This window comes from Falco punctatus (genome assembly GCF_963210335.1).
Source record: "Falco punctatus genome assembly, chromosome: 5".
Classification (NCBI taxonomy): Eukaryota; Metazoa; Chordata; class Aves; order Falconiformes; family Falconidae; genus Falco; species Falco punctatus.
The window spans coordinates 62,538,496-62,552,860 of NC_137584.1; the positions used below are offsets into that span (position 1 = coordinate 62,538,496).

The window sequence follows — 14,365 nt, forward strand, 5'->3', positions numbered from 1 at the left end:
CTGAGGCAATGTAACAGATTTGCTAGCTAGGCTTGGCAGAAAAAAGAGACACTGTACCAAGATGTATTACATATGCTTTTAAATGCCTTGTCTGCAAGAAGCAAGTGATCGTATGTAGGTAGAATATACAAGGATTGTGCTATCCTATACAGAGGGTATGGAAAAGCTGAAAATATGGATTTGTGATGCTAAAGGGAGCATTTGCACACATTCCCCTGCCCGGAACAGTAAGTATTCCAGCAATCCAACTATTTCTGTTACCAGGCGCGTGGACATTAAATGAGCCTGAAACAGATTTTCATCCCCAGAGCACAGAAAAGAAATCACCTTCCCGAGTCATAGCAAAGTCTCAGCACAAACGTCCCCAAATACATTGCTGTCCACAGCGAGGTGAAGCGTGAAATGGCCATTTGTTGAGGGCAGTGGGAGGCTGCTCTGGATGTAAACACTATTTAACCTTTTCGAGTTTTATGTCATTCATTGTTAATAATGCTAAATGACGCATTCTGAAGCCACTCTCACACAGTGCACTGTATCTTTAGAGAGAATGAAGCCTATTACGGACATCAAGTTTTTCAAGTCCTCTCCTCCAGGGCGTAATTCTCTCAAGGTTTCAGTAGCTTTAACTGTGCAGACGCCTTTCAGCTGCCCATAATCTTCAGTGAGCGCTCAGAGCTATTGACGTGAGCTGCAGGCTTCCTCCCGGCAGCTCCGCTGACAGCCTCTGGAGCTGCAACGACTCTGAATGTGCGGGTTACAGCAGGACCAGCAACTCACAGCCACCTCTGGGACGCTGCTTGTAACGAATGGTGCTGAGCAGCCCAGCCCAGATGTCCTGACCCTTTCTACCCTTCCCAGCTGTGTCTCCAGAGACGAGGAGCTCTGCCAGACACCATGCCGCTCGCTTGGAGCAGGAAGAAGGCAAAGGGGCTACAGGCAGGCTACAACCCCGTGTCACCCTGCAGGTCGTGGCTGCCGGCGTGTCTTCATCTCCCCAACAACATTTTGAAGCTGGGCAGAGCCACTTGGGGGGTGTGGGGGGTGTGTGTGGGGTGTGTGTGGGGGGTGTGTGTGCGTGCGCATACTCTTTCTTTTTGTTATTTTTAGAAGGACATGAGAAAGCCGGTATAGGACTTTGATTTGAGGAGCTGGGTTCTTCTGTTTAGGGAATGGCTCATAGAAATTTCGTTCTGAAATAGAATGTGGGAAGATTAATTTAATTTAATTTTTTTTAGTTGGTAGGAATGGCTTTGATGTTTTATCAATAATAAGGATATTTTGTTATATTAAAGATTTTGGAATGGAAACTGTACATGTGTGAATAAGAAAACATCAACATGGGAATTACTGAAAAGAAAGTGCTTTTTTGAATAACTTTCCAGGGTGAAATGTTGTCCAAATGGCATTTTTAAAGAAGTTTTATTATTGAGGATGCTAGAACTCACTTGGCCGACAAATTGTTTTATTTCCTCTACTCAACAATTTGCTTGTGGATAAAGCTCTTACCTCTGGCTCTGCTCCTGACAGCTGCTAACTGGAGGTTCAAGACTCCTTATTCGCGCTGCCACGCTGAGCGCAGGGCTTCAGCCGCTGCCGGGGGTGACCCATCCCCGGGGAGCGGGTCCCTCCCGTCCATCCGCAGGCTCTCCGGCGCTGGGGGCGGGTGTCCCGCCTGGCACTGCTTGTGCCCCGACACCTCTGCGGGGACGCCGTGCTCGCTGCCACCTGCATCGTGAGCACACGGGCTGTTGCTTACTGAGTATGTATTCCGGGCTGACTTCTCTGAATATTTTCTTTCCAAGGATATGTTGGTATCGAATTTTTAATTATAGGTTTTTTTAGTAACGGTTTACTCTGAGCAGGACGTGAAAGAAAAAAAAAAAAAAAGTTTTTCGGTTGAAGTAAACCGAAAAGCGCGTGACGGGATTCAGTGCGTTTGCACCTTCAAAGACAGCGATGCGGGCGGGCGGGCAGGTGTTGCGGGACTGGAGCCCCCCTTGCCCTGAGAGCGGAGCTGAGCCACCGCGCTGCTCTGTAACCGAGTTCCCACCCGAACGTTTGACGTTCCAACGCCAGCGCCGCCCCCGGGCGCGGTGGGTGCGCGGGCGGCTTCCAGGGGGACGGCACCCCGGCCGGCGCCGGGCGCGGCTGAGGGGCTCGGCGGGGCGGGGCTGAGGGGCGGGGCGGGGGGCGGCTGAGGGGCGGGGCTTGGCGGGGCGGGGCCGGGCGCGGCTGAGGGGCGGGCCGGGCCGGGCCAGGCTAGGCCGGGGCTGGGGCCGCTCCCGCCGCCGCAGAGGCTCCAGCCGCTCCCGGAATGCTGCCGGTACGTCTCCGCCCGGGGCGGCTGCTGCCCGCCGCGCCGCCCCGCCTGCCCGCGCTGCGGGGAGCCGCCGCCGCCGGCGGGGAGCCCGCCCGGAGCCCGAGCATCCCCCGTGGTAAGGGGCGCTGCCCGCCGCGCCGGGGAGCGGGGCTGGGGGCCGGGGGGGGGCGGTCCACCGCGCCGGCAGCGCCCTGGGGCTGGCCGGGGCGAGCGGCGGGCGGGCGGGCGGGCGGCTCGGGGTCGCGGCGGTGCTGCGCTGCTGGCCTGGGTACCGCACCCGCACCGGCGGGGCGGCCGAACCGCGCCCGCAGAGCCGCTCGTTGCGTACGGGGTGTTCAGGAGACCGCGTGGGGGTAACGGCGTGCCGGGGGCCGGGAAGTTTAATCTCCGAGTCCCTCTTCCCAGGACCAGGCCGGGCAGGGGGGTTTAGCGCACATCTTTCCTTCTCAGTGCGTGGTTTGACGGAGTGGTTTTATCCTCATCTTTAAGCTGAGCAGGCTCACAAGGTGGTTGCAAGTTACAAACCGTCGAAGTTTGACAAAAAAATCCTCCTCTGGACTGGCCGGTTCAAGACAGAAGAAGAGATTCCGCTGCGGATCCCGTAAGTACGCTGCTCTGTCCGAGGGGAACTGGAGCTGAAGGGGAAGCAGTGCCGTGACCCTCATCTAAAGCTTTTCCACAGAGGTTGAACCAGTCAGTTTTTCAACGCTGAAAACTTGGAAACAAATTAGAGGGCAAAAGAATTTCCTGTCCTGGTTAGAGGTTAGGATGAAAAAATGTTCCTTACTGGAGTCCCCAGAGCCTGGGGTTAAGAGCTGGATCCATCTGAGCAGATAGCCTCCGTTACATTTATGTACTCGCTTGTTTATTTTGCTTATTCCTAATGTGTGATCAGAGAAAAGGATGTTATAGTTAAATAATATTTTCTGTTTATAGCTCCCATAAACAGTTCTAAGGGAGCTGCCACTGAATGACTACAGGCGGTAAATTATGATTTATTATAGAATCTGAGGAAAAAAAGAGAGATTATGAGAAAAGTTCCCCACCAAGGAAAATGGAGTACTTGACAGAGCCTCCCATTCTTGTTAACGCACTGGACGAGGTGACCTTTGAAGGTCCCATCCCACCCAAACCGTGCCAATTCTGTGGTTCTCTGACTCCCTGAAAGTTAGCATACCCCAGGGGAGTCAGTCACTGAGCACATGAAACTCCTCTAATACCAGCTGCTGTCTTTTTCTTAGGATGTTAGCCAGCATGTCTCTCCAGGACACTTTTTTATCATCGCAGTATGTCCCTGCCTTGGGTGGTATGTTGAGCATAAGCAGTGTGCAGAGCCGTGTCAAGCAACAGGTACATCCTCTGCCTGTTGCTGTTGGTTCCTGATGGTTCCACTGGTGTTTGCTGAGCCAGACAGTGACTTTCTAAACGGTCCAGCCTCTCTTGTGCTGCCTGACCATTTTCCGCTACAGAAAGGTTCAGGCAGGTCTCAGAAGCTCTAAAAGCTATTGGAGTCGTCAGGAAGTGTTCATAAAGACACACGCATTTGCCAGTCCATACACACACAGAAATCGCTCATTTCTGTGTGGTAACTGGCCTGGCAAGTCAGTGTCACCACTTTATGCTTTCTGGGTGAGCAAAGACTTCTTATAATGCAAGTTCATATATGGTAATTATAATTGTTATGTTACCAGAAGTTAATTGTGAGGCATTGAAGCTGAACACTGTCATTGCTTTATTAAAAAAAATAATAATGCAAGATATTAACTGTGAACACAATCCAGCTGCTGAAGGCAGTCAAAATCTGCAATCTTTATTCGAGCTTGGGTTGTTGTGGGTGGGTGGGTGGGTGGTTTGTTTTAGAACAGCTGTTACTGACTTCAGCAGAGGTTTACTCGGAGTCTTGCTTAAGGGTTGAGTAGCAAAGGCCCTAATGTGCAATTAGAGAAGAAAATAATCAGGTCTGTTTTCCTTAAAGCAGAGGCAGAAAGCAGGGAGAAAGTGAAACTCTTCTGAAGCAGATTTTCAATTAGTGCACTGTGAAATGTAATTAGGTTAATAAAGCAGACTAATAACACTTACGGTTTTGCTTTTGTTGCTACAAATGGATTAGTGGATTAATGATTTTATGTGCTAGTCTGATGCGTGGTTTGTTCTAAAGATTATTTTTACCTTTGTACAAAACAAAAGCAGGTACTTAGAACTGCAGCCAGTGTCAGCCATCAGCCAGGAACATGGCACACACACGTGCTTGTGCGTGCCTTGGCAGGGAGGGGGGTAGATGTGGCATAGCCATTTGTATGGCTTGCCCTCTTCTGTTGCGTTAAGCCTTAGAGAGAAGCACTGCGGCCCTCAGCCTTGGAACAGGCTGCACGGGCAGAACTTCCAGTATGAACTCCAGCTCTGCCCCATCCCACTGCACATCCTCTTCAAAGTAAAGCTAAAGGTTTTTTGGAGGAAAGAGATTGTTACAAGATCTTTACTCCCCACATAAAATCAATTCTTTCTGCAACTATCCTTTTTACATAATATATAAACCCCCATAATTCTATATATTATGTATCTTAGGAATATGTATCTTTATCCATATAAAGCATTCCCGTGTGACGTATGAAAGGAAAATAGTGCACAGCCAGCATTACAATGAACATCTTTAAAACTGTACTCCCAAGTATAACATCTGACTCAGAAAAAGACCTAGCTGGAAGTTTTGAGACTGTTTTAGTGATACAGAGATTCCCTGTACAGCTGGTTCTCGGGTGTGCAGCCTGCTCAGAACACGGGAGGGCAGGAAAGGGAGCTGTACCAACGCGCCTTGCTGGGCTGTACAATGCCTCTCTCGCAGCAGCTACTGCCAACCGCAGGGCAGAAGTTTTCATTGCTTTTGCATTGGATGACCAGCAGAAAATAATCGTATAGATTGTTCCAGTTTAGGTGTGTGTTCCTGTAATAGTAAGAAAGCCAACATGAGCTGCCCACTTTAAAGCAAGCTGTTGCTTTTCCAGAGAACTGTTGTAATCACCTATGAAAATATATACGAAGTCCCTAGCCTACAGTACACAAGGCACCATCTAAACAGGTTAGATATGACAGTAATTGATTTCAAAACTTAATTTTGAATAAAAGGAACTTGCTTTCATCACATCTGGTTGACACCACATACACTTCTCCATCTGTTTAAATAGGTAACCCCCCCCTTAATTTTCACAATTTAAATAAAGCTTAAGGTATGATTTCTGGTGTATTTACCCCAAGTATTTAAATGCTAATATTTACTGCATGAGCAATTACTGTATTTTGTTCAGCTTAAAAAAAAAATAATCAGCTTCAATCCATTGGATGTTGCTTTTCCACTGCAAATGGATTAGGGTCAGGAAATACAAAGTTCTTGGGTGGTACATAACCAGTCATAGCAAGCTGAAGATGCTTGTTTTAGAAGCCAATTCTATTTTTAATTTTTCAATTGTGATATGTCTACAATGCTTTGACAAAGAGGTACCTCACAGTTTTGTAATGATTCAATTCAATAACTTTCATTGCAGGCCAGAGATGCTAGACAGGGCAAGAAACAAAGCTCGAGTTAAAGCTTGTTACATCATGATCGGACTCTCAATTGTTGCTTGTTTTGCAGTGATTGCCTCAGCTAAAAAGGTGAGTAGTGCAAGCTATTCATCAGGGGGCATGCTTAAAAATGATGGAAAGCCACGAAAAGTAGCCAAACCTGAACAGCAGCAACTTAGACCTACCCTAGTGCCAGCTAACTGATGTGCCTGTCACCCTTGATGTTAGTAGGTACCAGCTGTTCCCAACACCAGGTAGCTTTCCCTGAGGTACATCGTTACTTTTGCCACGCTGCTCATTAAGTAGGTGTTTTACTTCCGCAGGCCGCTGCACGTCATGAGTCCTTAACGAGCTGGAACTTGGCAAAGAAGGCCAAGTGGCGGGAGGAGGCTGCACTAGCAGCAGAGTCGAAGACAAAGTAACTTCATACAAAATGCCAAATGTCCTTGTTAAGAGCAAAATTAACCGCGAGCGATTCATGAATCTCACCAATAAATGGACAAGCACAGTATTACACATACCGGAGCCAATAAGGGTAGTTATAGGATCACAAAAAGAAGTGGACAGTCTATGAGAGAGATATTTGATATACTGGTTGCATATAATTAAAATGAGTTAAGAGTGTTTTGCATTTAATTAAAAGCAGCAACTAATTTCCAAGGAGATGAGGTAGTTACCCAAGAACATCAGGTATGTTTGGTTAGTTATTTACGAAACATTTAAGGCCAGAGTTCTCTGGTGACAGTGCAGTCCTACGGTGCACAAATCAGCCACTTTGAATTATTTGCCTCAGTGCTGTATTCAAACTGGCATTTGTGTTTTCTCATTTAGGAAGCCACACTTATGAAACCAGTAAATAAATACAATAAACATCTGTAAAATAGGTTTTATTGGTTTCTGTATGGTATTTTGAGATTTAACATTCCGTAATATTGCATACTATTCATATGTGTTCTGTTACAGTAATAGGCCTTTGGCCTAGATTTAAAGATGCACTATTACTATCTGAAATTAATACAGGTAATTTAGTTTCCACACATTATATGAAGATATTGTGCCATAAGTAACTGAAATTTCCCATTCCAGATTTCAGTGAACTCTTTGAAGTCACAGTTAAACTTCACATACCAATTGGCAGACCTATTACAAAATGCCTCAGTTGTACAATTTGAGAAATTTACACCAACTGAGAACTAACTGTGGAGGAAAGACAATAGTGCATCTTTTCTATTTTTTATTTTTTTTAAAGACAGACCCGACAAATATTTTCCAGTTGCAACCTTGTTCTATAGCTAACTTATTTCTGTGCCAACATTATTACTATTGTCTGATTGCTGCTAGCAACAGCGTTTAAAGCAAATACTAGAAAATTAAAAAGCTGTATGAACCAGTCCTCAGATAAAAGTGCAACGATGAAAAAATCAGATATGATTCAGTGTATCGAGTAGGGAACTAAAAAAAAAAAATCCGTCTTATTTATACTCTGCATAGTTGCATAGATTAGCTAGTTAGAATTCACATTTAAGCAGAACAAATGGTACCCTTTTAACTGAAACCAAACCCCTGTATTTTTAAACAGACTTTGTAATTGATGGGGCACTTCAGATTCCACATAAAATACCAAACTTAAATATTTCCTTCTCGCAATTAGTTGGGTTTTTTTTTCCTCTACAGATTGGTTTCATCTGTTTAGGCAACATCATCATATTCATGCCTCTACCTGCAAATGACACCACAGAGCTGACCCTAAGTCATCATCTCTGGTTTTATATTGCTCATTTATGTGGTTTTAGCAAAGTGCGGTGTAAACCCAGTGATAAAATAGGAGAGGCCATGCTGCACACTCATTCCTTTAAAGAAGAAATTTCAGTGATTTTTTTTTTAACAATTTTAGGGTAAACCAGATGTTGAGTTTAAATAATGATTTTCATTAGCCAAAGTCCATCAATTTTAGTTCCCTTTTAAACCATTACCATTAAATGTATCAGAGGCATGAAATAGTTTATCTAAATGCGTAAAGTGCAGTCACTAACCGTTCACACATATAGAATAATATATCCACACAACTGAAGACATTCTTTCAAAACAAATACACTTGGTGTCCCCTCTTTTCTTCATTTTCAACTCCTTTTAATCAAGATGTTTATAGTTCAGATTTGGTTTAAATTGAGAGAGGCTTATAAATGCAGTTTTTACAGGGTTCTCCAAACAAAAAGCAGGCACAGCTGGTTATGTTATCAAAACAAGATTGTTAGAAACAATGGAATACCCTGTTACCTGAATAATTTTCTTACATTAGAAGAACACTGAAATTCAGCGTTTACTAGTAATCCTGGTAGTTTTTCATGATTGTTACCCTGTACTTTGAACAGATGAAAGGGGGGAAAGGGGGAGGGGGGCCAGGAAAGAAGGAAGGGCAGCATAATATGAAAACCTAAAACTATGAGAGTAAAAAGGGCACAAATACAATCATCTAAAATTATATGAAAATTTGGCAGCTGTACTCAGTATTATCACACTATTCAAAACTGTTGTATGCTGTACAAATCTAGGTTTAAAGTGTCATTTACTAAAATATCTCACTATTTGGAGTTCATATAGTAACAGCACTCCTATGTACACTGCTTACGCTTTTATCTTCCACTAAAAAGACTTCAAAAAGAGGTTTCTTCCCTCCCAGGTACATCTTAGCCAAATCTGACCATTAGTCTTAGAAAATCCACTTCTAAGTCCCACATTCAATTACAATAGTATATATTGCTGTAACATCGAAGTGAAACATCTTAGAATCTTAACTTGCATGTAAAAAAATTTTAAATATCAAATGGTACTGTAAATGATACCACCTTTAACCTGTATTTTTCAGTGCATTAGAATATTTAGTGACAAGCACAGTGCCATGGGATAAGTAATTTGAAGTTTAAATTGCAGCTTTTTATGAAGCATGAAATGCTGTCGTATGTCAAGGATTCCACTTAACCCAGGAGTCTGATGTTAATACATTAATTACAGGTATTAAAAAATAATCATACTTCAGAGTTAACCCAAAGTATTCATTTCTCCAAATGAGATATACTACTAATACACCAGAAACACTACTTATATGCAAGTTGAAGCAGAGCATACATTTTTCTGTATTCAAAAGTGTTAAAGTAAATATCACAATTCTATTTCTTTTAGTGTTTAACAGCAAACACTGTATATTGTAGAGCCTAAATATTTAGATGACAATGAATTCTAGTTAGTTTTGGTGTCCCACATACTTAATGATATTTACAGTACAACAAACTTCTCCTTCAACTACAAAGGAGTGATTCACTATTCATTCTTCACTGCAGTATTTTTACTGTCTTACCAAAAGAAAAGAGTTGGTTAACTTAAAAGAATAATTCAAGTGACAATAGCATATTTGGTCAAAAAAATAACACCTAATGTCTTAACTTTTAAGAAGCTACTGTACTAGAAAGGCAAACATTGCCATGTTTCTCAAACTGAAGTGGCGTTACCACATTTTGACAGGAGACAGCTGTAAACCATCTGCTTTGGGATCTGTGCAAATCATCATCTCTGCCATTCATAGTCACAGCATTCCTGTGGTAACTACAGCAACTGCTTCCACTGCAAAGTACTGTATTTGTGGCTGACTTAATACCGTTTAGCAGCTTTAATTACAAGAGCCAACATCAAATGACCAGCAAGCTCTCTGCTGATTCCAATTTGAAAACCTCTGAAATAATCCTCTTCCCACAAAATCCAGAAAAAGCTTTTTCATATATTCAATATTATATTAGGTAATTAGCATTATATATGTATATCTATTAGGTCTTTAAATACGTTTTATAAATAAATTCCAACAGTGTGTTGTAAAGTAAGTAATGCATAAAGTTTCACAATTTAAATAAATATTTTTCACATTCCAATTCAGCTTCTTACAAGCTCATCTTTATTTCATGCCTTAGTTCTGAAGCAATGTTTTTGCTTCAATACAAGAGGTAGATTTGATAGAGACTGGGCAAGTCAAGCCTACTGCCACAATGCAACTGTCATAACTGTATTGCTGATATGCAGTTTGAGACTACATGAAAAATTCAGAACCACTACCTAAAATCCTATGAAGACTTAGCTTAACACTTCTTGTTAAATCACATTTAATGCTTTACTGTAGACAGGGTTACTCACAGTTGTTTCTGTACATAAGAGATAATGAAAAACACAAATACAAAACAAAGAACGGTTGTATCTAACACAATATATAAAAGTGCATGAGCTGCTTCTTCATCTATGTCTGCAAAACATACTCAACTTTTCCTCTAACTTTGGCCATAAAGAAAAGACCTCTGGGAACAAAAACCCAAAAACCCAACCCCAAACCCTACAAGCCTTTACTTTTTGTAGTTGTCTTCACTTCAGTAGTTTACAGCTGAAACCCCTCCATTGGAGCCTCCTGCTGTTGAAACACAAACTGCTGCTGACTTTCATCCACCTGAGGTGCAATACTGGAGTCCTCTTCTTCAACACCAAAGTAATGTTCTATGAGTTCAAAAGCCTTTTGGTAGATCTCTTGGTTTTCATGTCTCTGAAGAAATTCAATTTTATCAAGTCCTAAATTCAAAACAAAACATTTTCAAAATCCAGTTGCTTAAATGAATGAGGAATTCAAAAGAAAGAGCTTATAGTATAGCTCACAGCATAATGGAAATTCTTAAATAAAAAAATGCAATTCCAAATAATCTCAATTAACTTGGTATCATTGATTCTTTATTTCCTAACTCATGTATTTCTAGTCTTCATTTTCTGCAGCATTTTCTGTCATCCAAATGAATTTTAAAACTATGCTAAAAAAATTACCATTTAAACTAAGGAGAAGGAAGAGGCTGCAGCATCTACAAAGAAATACACCATCCCTACAAAGAAATTGAATCTGTAAAGAATTAGCATAGAACTGTTTGCTATAGTGATTTACAATATCCTCATTTCTTTTCTTTTACTCTTTGAGTCTTCCCCAACTCTAAATTCTATCCCCTATTATCGAGTCGTCACTGGGCACAGTCTGGTATCTTTTTTCAAGTTTAATTTTAATGTATCTTGCCAAAGCCTTATCATTTGAAAGCTAGAGGACATAATCCTGCCAGCAGAACAGAGGTTAAGTGCTTGGCGGTCAGTTAGGCCAATTCAAAACTCTTTTAAAGACAATTCAGTTTTTACTTAAATTGGATTAGGAAGAGGTCATACAAACCCTTCTGGTGACTACAGAGGCCAAAGCAACGAGGGTGATATAATTAGCTGTTTCCCTTACTTGAACTTACACTCTACCTCTTCAACAGCCTATGCTTAACTGGTAAAGAAAAGAACAGAACCTCGACATTCAATAGTTGAAATAATAAACAGACTCAAAATCTGGAATAGAGTAAATTCCATTGAAGTAGTCAGTACTTACTCCTCTTACATGTTAAGATTGCAAAGTAAGTTCTCCAAGTATGCACTTGATTTTATAAATAAAACTGTAACATGGAATTCAGATTTAAAGGCTACTTTACAGAGAAGTTAGTATCGTCTAATCAGATATAATGTGGTCAACTAGAATTGTTATTAGCAATTTCTGAAACACCAATGTCTACCAATTTTGTTTTCTCAGAGCTACAAAGACAACCTTCCAGAAATAATGCTAGTTTCATTATACGCCAGTTTTAACATTGTTAAACCAAAATCATCTAGTCATGAAATCCCAGTCAATTTAGTTTTGATACTATGCCTTTAAAATGGGGTTTAATTTTGATTAATGAAAGGAAAAACAGAACAAAATACTCCCACAAATTCAGTAAAACTTATCTGATTTTTATGAGGTGAAGCTGATTTTGCCAATACCGATATTAACTACGCTAAAAAGTGATCCAATTTTGGGAATAAGTAAAACAAACTCTGATCTCTCATCCCTATTGGTAATGACACTGCACCAGACAGGACTATGTATTAAAGTAATAAAAATGTATTTAGGAGTGTCTGATAAACTTAATGCAAATCATTGCTCCAACAGACTAGGATATCTGTATGTTAAGTATTTCTGAAAATGTTTCTCTAGACAGACACTCCATAAACTGACCACAGACACACATCCACAGGTTTTCTGCATTTAACTACTTTTTCTACCATGTTACATTACTTACTTGACGACGCTTTAATGTTCACTTATGCTTGAAGTCGTTCTTATATTAAACTTACCTACTTATATAAAACTTACCTACAAATTTCAAAATGGTTCACAATGGTTTTGTTTTTACAGCCTGAAATAGGGAAGTTCAGGTATGTAGTTTTACAAGAAGTAATTTCTTACCATATGCTTCCTCTATAAGGGCACAATAAGGATTAATGCCCATTCCGTTTTGCTTAGACTCTTGCTCTCCAAGACGCAGAATATTTTCGAGTCCATTTAAAGCCACCTGTACTATTTTTGAATCCATCACAGTCAGGAGGTCACAAAGAGGCTTGGTACAACCTAGTGCTACCAAATACCTTTGTAACAGCAGAAAAAAAAAAAGGGGGAGGGGCGTGGAAAAGGACTGATAAGCCAGCACATTTACAGTGACACACCAGTTTATCACTATCAGTCTTTAATTTTGCTTAAAAAACTGGCTGAAACAAAAAAACCAACAATCTAAACCATGCAACAACACTAAGATAAGCTTAGTCTGAAACTGAATAAATACTCTAATTCATCCTAATGAGAAAATTTAATATGCATATTCCTAACTGCTGTGTGGAATTTGTAGTCTTTTCAACACCTTTTCACTTAGGATCTTCAGATGGGTGTAATGGAATGTAAGAAAAATAGTTTTAGCTGTAAGTTCTTTTCTCAAACATTTGACATTTTGTAGTAACAAAAATACTGAATAAACACGAGACAGATAAGAACACCGGACACTGCTTTGTACTAATGTAGTCCACAACAGCAGTCCATTAAGATAGTAGCATTACCTACTATAAAAAGGACATAATTGTAAATGTAAAAAAATACTGGGATTCTCAGTAACCTATTCCTTTTTCCAATTCTACACAAAATTGTGTATGAACTTTTCCAAGTCAGAACCTGTGTTCTTGTTTCTAGTGTATAAGTAAAATGAAGACAGTAATGTGTGCCTGCATCAAAAGGTTGCTTAAATATCATTTATTTAGTGGTTTTAAATTATCTTGCAGTTACACAGTAGTACCTTTAGAACGTTAAAAAGGCTAGAACTTCATGACGCAGGTAACAGATCTGTATTTTGTGAAGAGAAGCTACTTTTATGGTATTACACACACATTTCCTACTTGAAGACCCTGAATTAAAATTCACTTAATATATGCTAAATTTTAAGATGTTACATTATGCAAACAAGCAAAATAATGGCAAAAAACCCCAACAAACTTTCCTTACCTCTGATAACACTTAGTGGTTATAAGGAAACCAGAAACGTTTACATTTGAAATAAATAAGCATGCACTTACTGCAACAGATCTCCCAAATGCACTGGAAGAGTTATCACATCACTTTCAGTTCTGGCTTCCAAATAATACACCGTCACTTATAAATCCATTTATCAACTACTGATTCAAACTGATTGCTATGCTGATGATACTCAGAGATACTGTAGACCGTCATATTCTAGTCATTCAAGTCCAATCTTTGCAGCAGGTAAATAGCTGCTGACTGAAATTGTAATCAAACTCAATTTGCTAGATATCCTCTTTTAAAATTTTTTAAAAAATAATAGGGAGTTTAAAATACACAAAGAAACCACTGAAGTTCCTGAAGTCTCTCCACAAAGATACAATCCCCTTGCACACACATTCTAAACAACTCTCCCAAAGTTTTCCATTCTCCAACACTGAAACTGCTCATCAACTGTTTCAATCATGTTTGAGCGCATACCATGAACTCTGGAAGATAACCCTGTGAAAGCTGTAGGTGTAACACCACTGAAACAAAGCAGTATTGGTCAATTTATTATCAAGTCTACTGCATATATTTTACTCATTTTTTTGAGTTTCTACATGTTTAGTCCCTGTACAGACAGAGTTTCAAGGAATTACAGTTGTGTTTAGGATTTGGTTGCTATGCTTGTCAAGATTCAAATGCAGAAATAAAAATGCCTTAGAGAAGGTGCTTAGGCAGAGAAAATAGTAACATATATAAATTTACCTGATCTGTTCAGGGGTTCCTCCTGATGTTGCATTAGTTATGGCCCATGCTGCTTCTTTTCTGGTGCGAAATTCAGCTTTTTGAAGAATTTCAATCAATATTGGAAAAATATTGGCATCTATAACAGCCTAAGAGATTAAATTGTAACATTTAATGATAAAGATTTATTACACGCAAAGTACATTAATACCCTTCGCTACATAAGTCAGTGATGCCTGTTGATATCAAAGCAAACAATGCTTCGTTAGAAGGCACCACACAAACTAGAAACACTGAACTGAAATTCAGAACCATTCCAACACTGCACTGCA

At 40.6% G+C, this 14,365-nt stretch overlaps 2 protein-coding genes across 4 annotated transcripts in view; one reads left to right on the top strand and one right to left on the bottom strand.

Moving 5' to 3' along the window:
- FAM162B (family with sequence similarity 162 member B) lies at positions 1-6,763 on the top strand. 2 transcript variants are annotated; one of them, XM_080389734.1, is made up of 5 exons: positions 1-482; positions 543-2,435; positions 2,810-2,921; positions 5,860-5,968; positions 6,202-6,763. In XM_080389734.1, exons 2-5 carry the CDS (start codon positions 2,315-2,317, stop codon positions 6,298-6,300), a joined length of 441 nt encoding a protein of 146 aa, XP_080245860.1. In that variant the 5' UTR covers positions 1-482; positions 543-2,314; the 3' UTR covers positions 6,301-6,763. The 2 variants fall into 2 exon arrangements, with proteins under 2 accessions (XP_080245860.1, XP_080245859.1); XM_080389733.1 differs by having other exon boundaries at positions 1-2,435.
- The window catches only part of KPNA5 (karyopherin subunit alpha 5), a 21,840-nt gene continuing 14,225 nt past the window's right edge, over positions 6,751-14,365 (bottom strand). For both annotated transcript variants that reach the window (XM_080389714.1, XM_080389715.1), the window contains 3 exons: positions 14,055-14,182; positions 12,210-12,388; positions 6,751-10,480 (listed from right to left, as the gene is read on the bottom strand). In XM_080389714.1, coding sequence (XP_080245840.1) covers positions 10,293-10,480; positions 12,210-12,388; positions 14,055-14,182 — 495 coding nt within the window. In that variant the 3' untranslated portion in view covers positions 6,751-10,292. The remainder of the gene's footprint in view (positions 10,481-12,209; positions 12,389-14,054; positions 14,183-14,365) is intronic.

Excerpts from the sequence above, each read along its gene's own strand:
- FAM162B (XM_080389733.1), top strand. The coding sequence starts at position 2,315 with ATGCTGCCGGTACGTCTCCGCCCGGGGCGGCTGCTGCCCGCCGCGCCG. Across the intron at positions 2,436-2,809 it reads GAGCCCGAGCATCCCCCGTG|CTGAGCAGGCTCACAAGGTG; the intron begins GTAAGGGGCGCT and ends CTCATCTTTAAG. Across the intron at positions 5,969-6,201 it reads TGATTGCCTCAGCTAAAAAG|GCCGCTGCACGTCATGAGTC; the intron begins GTGAGTAGTGCA and ends TTACTTCCGCAG.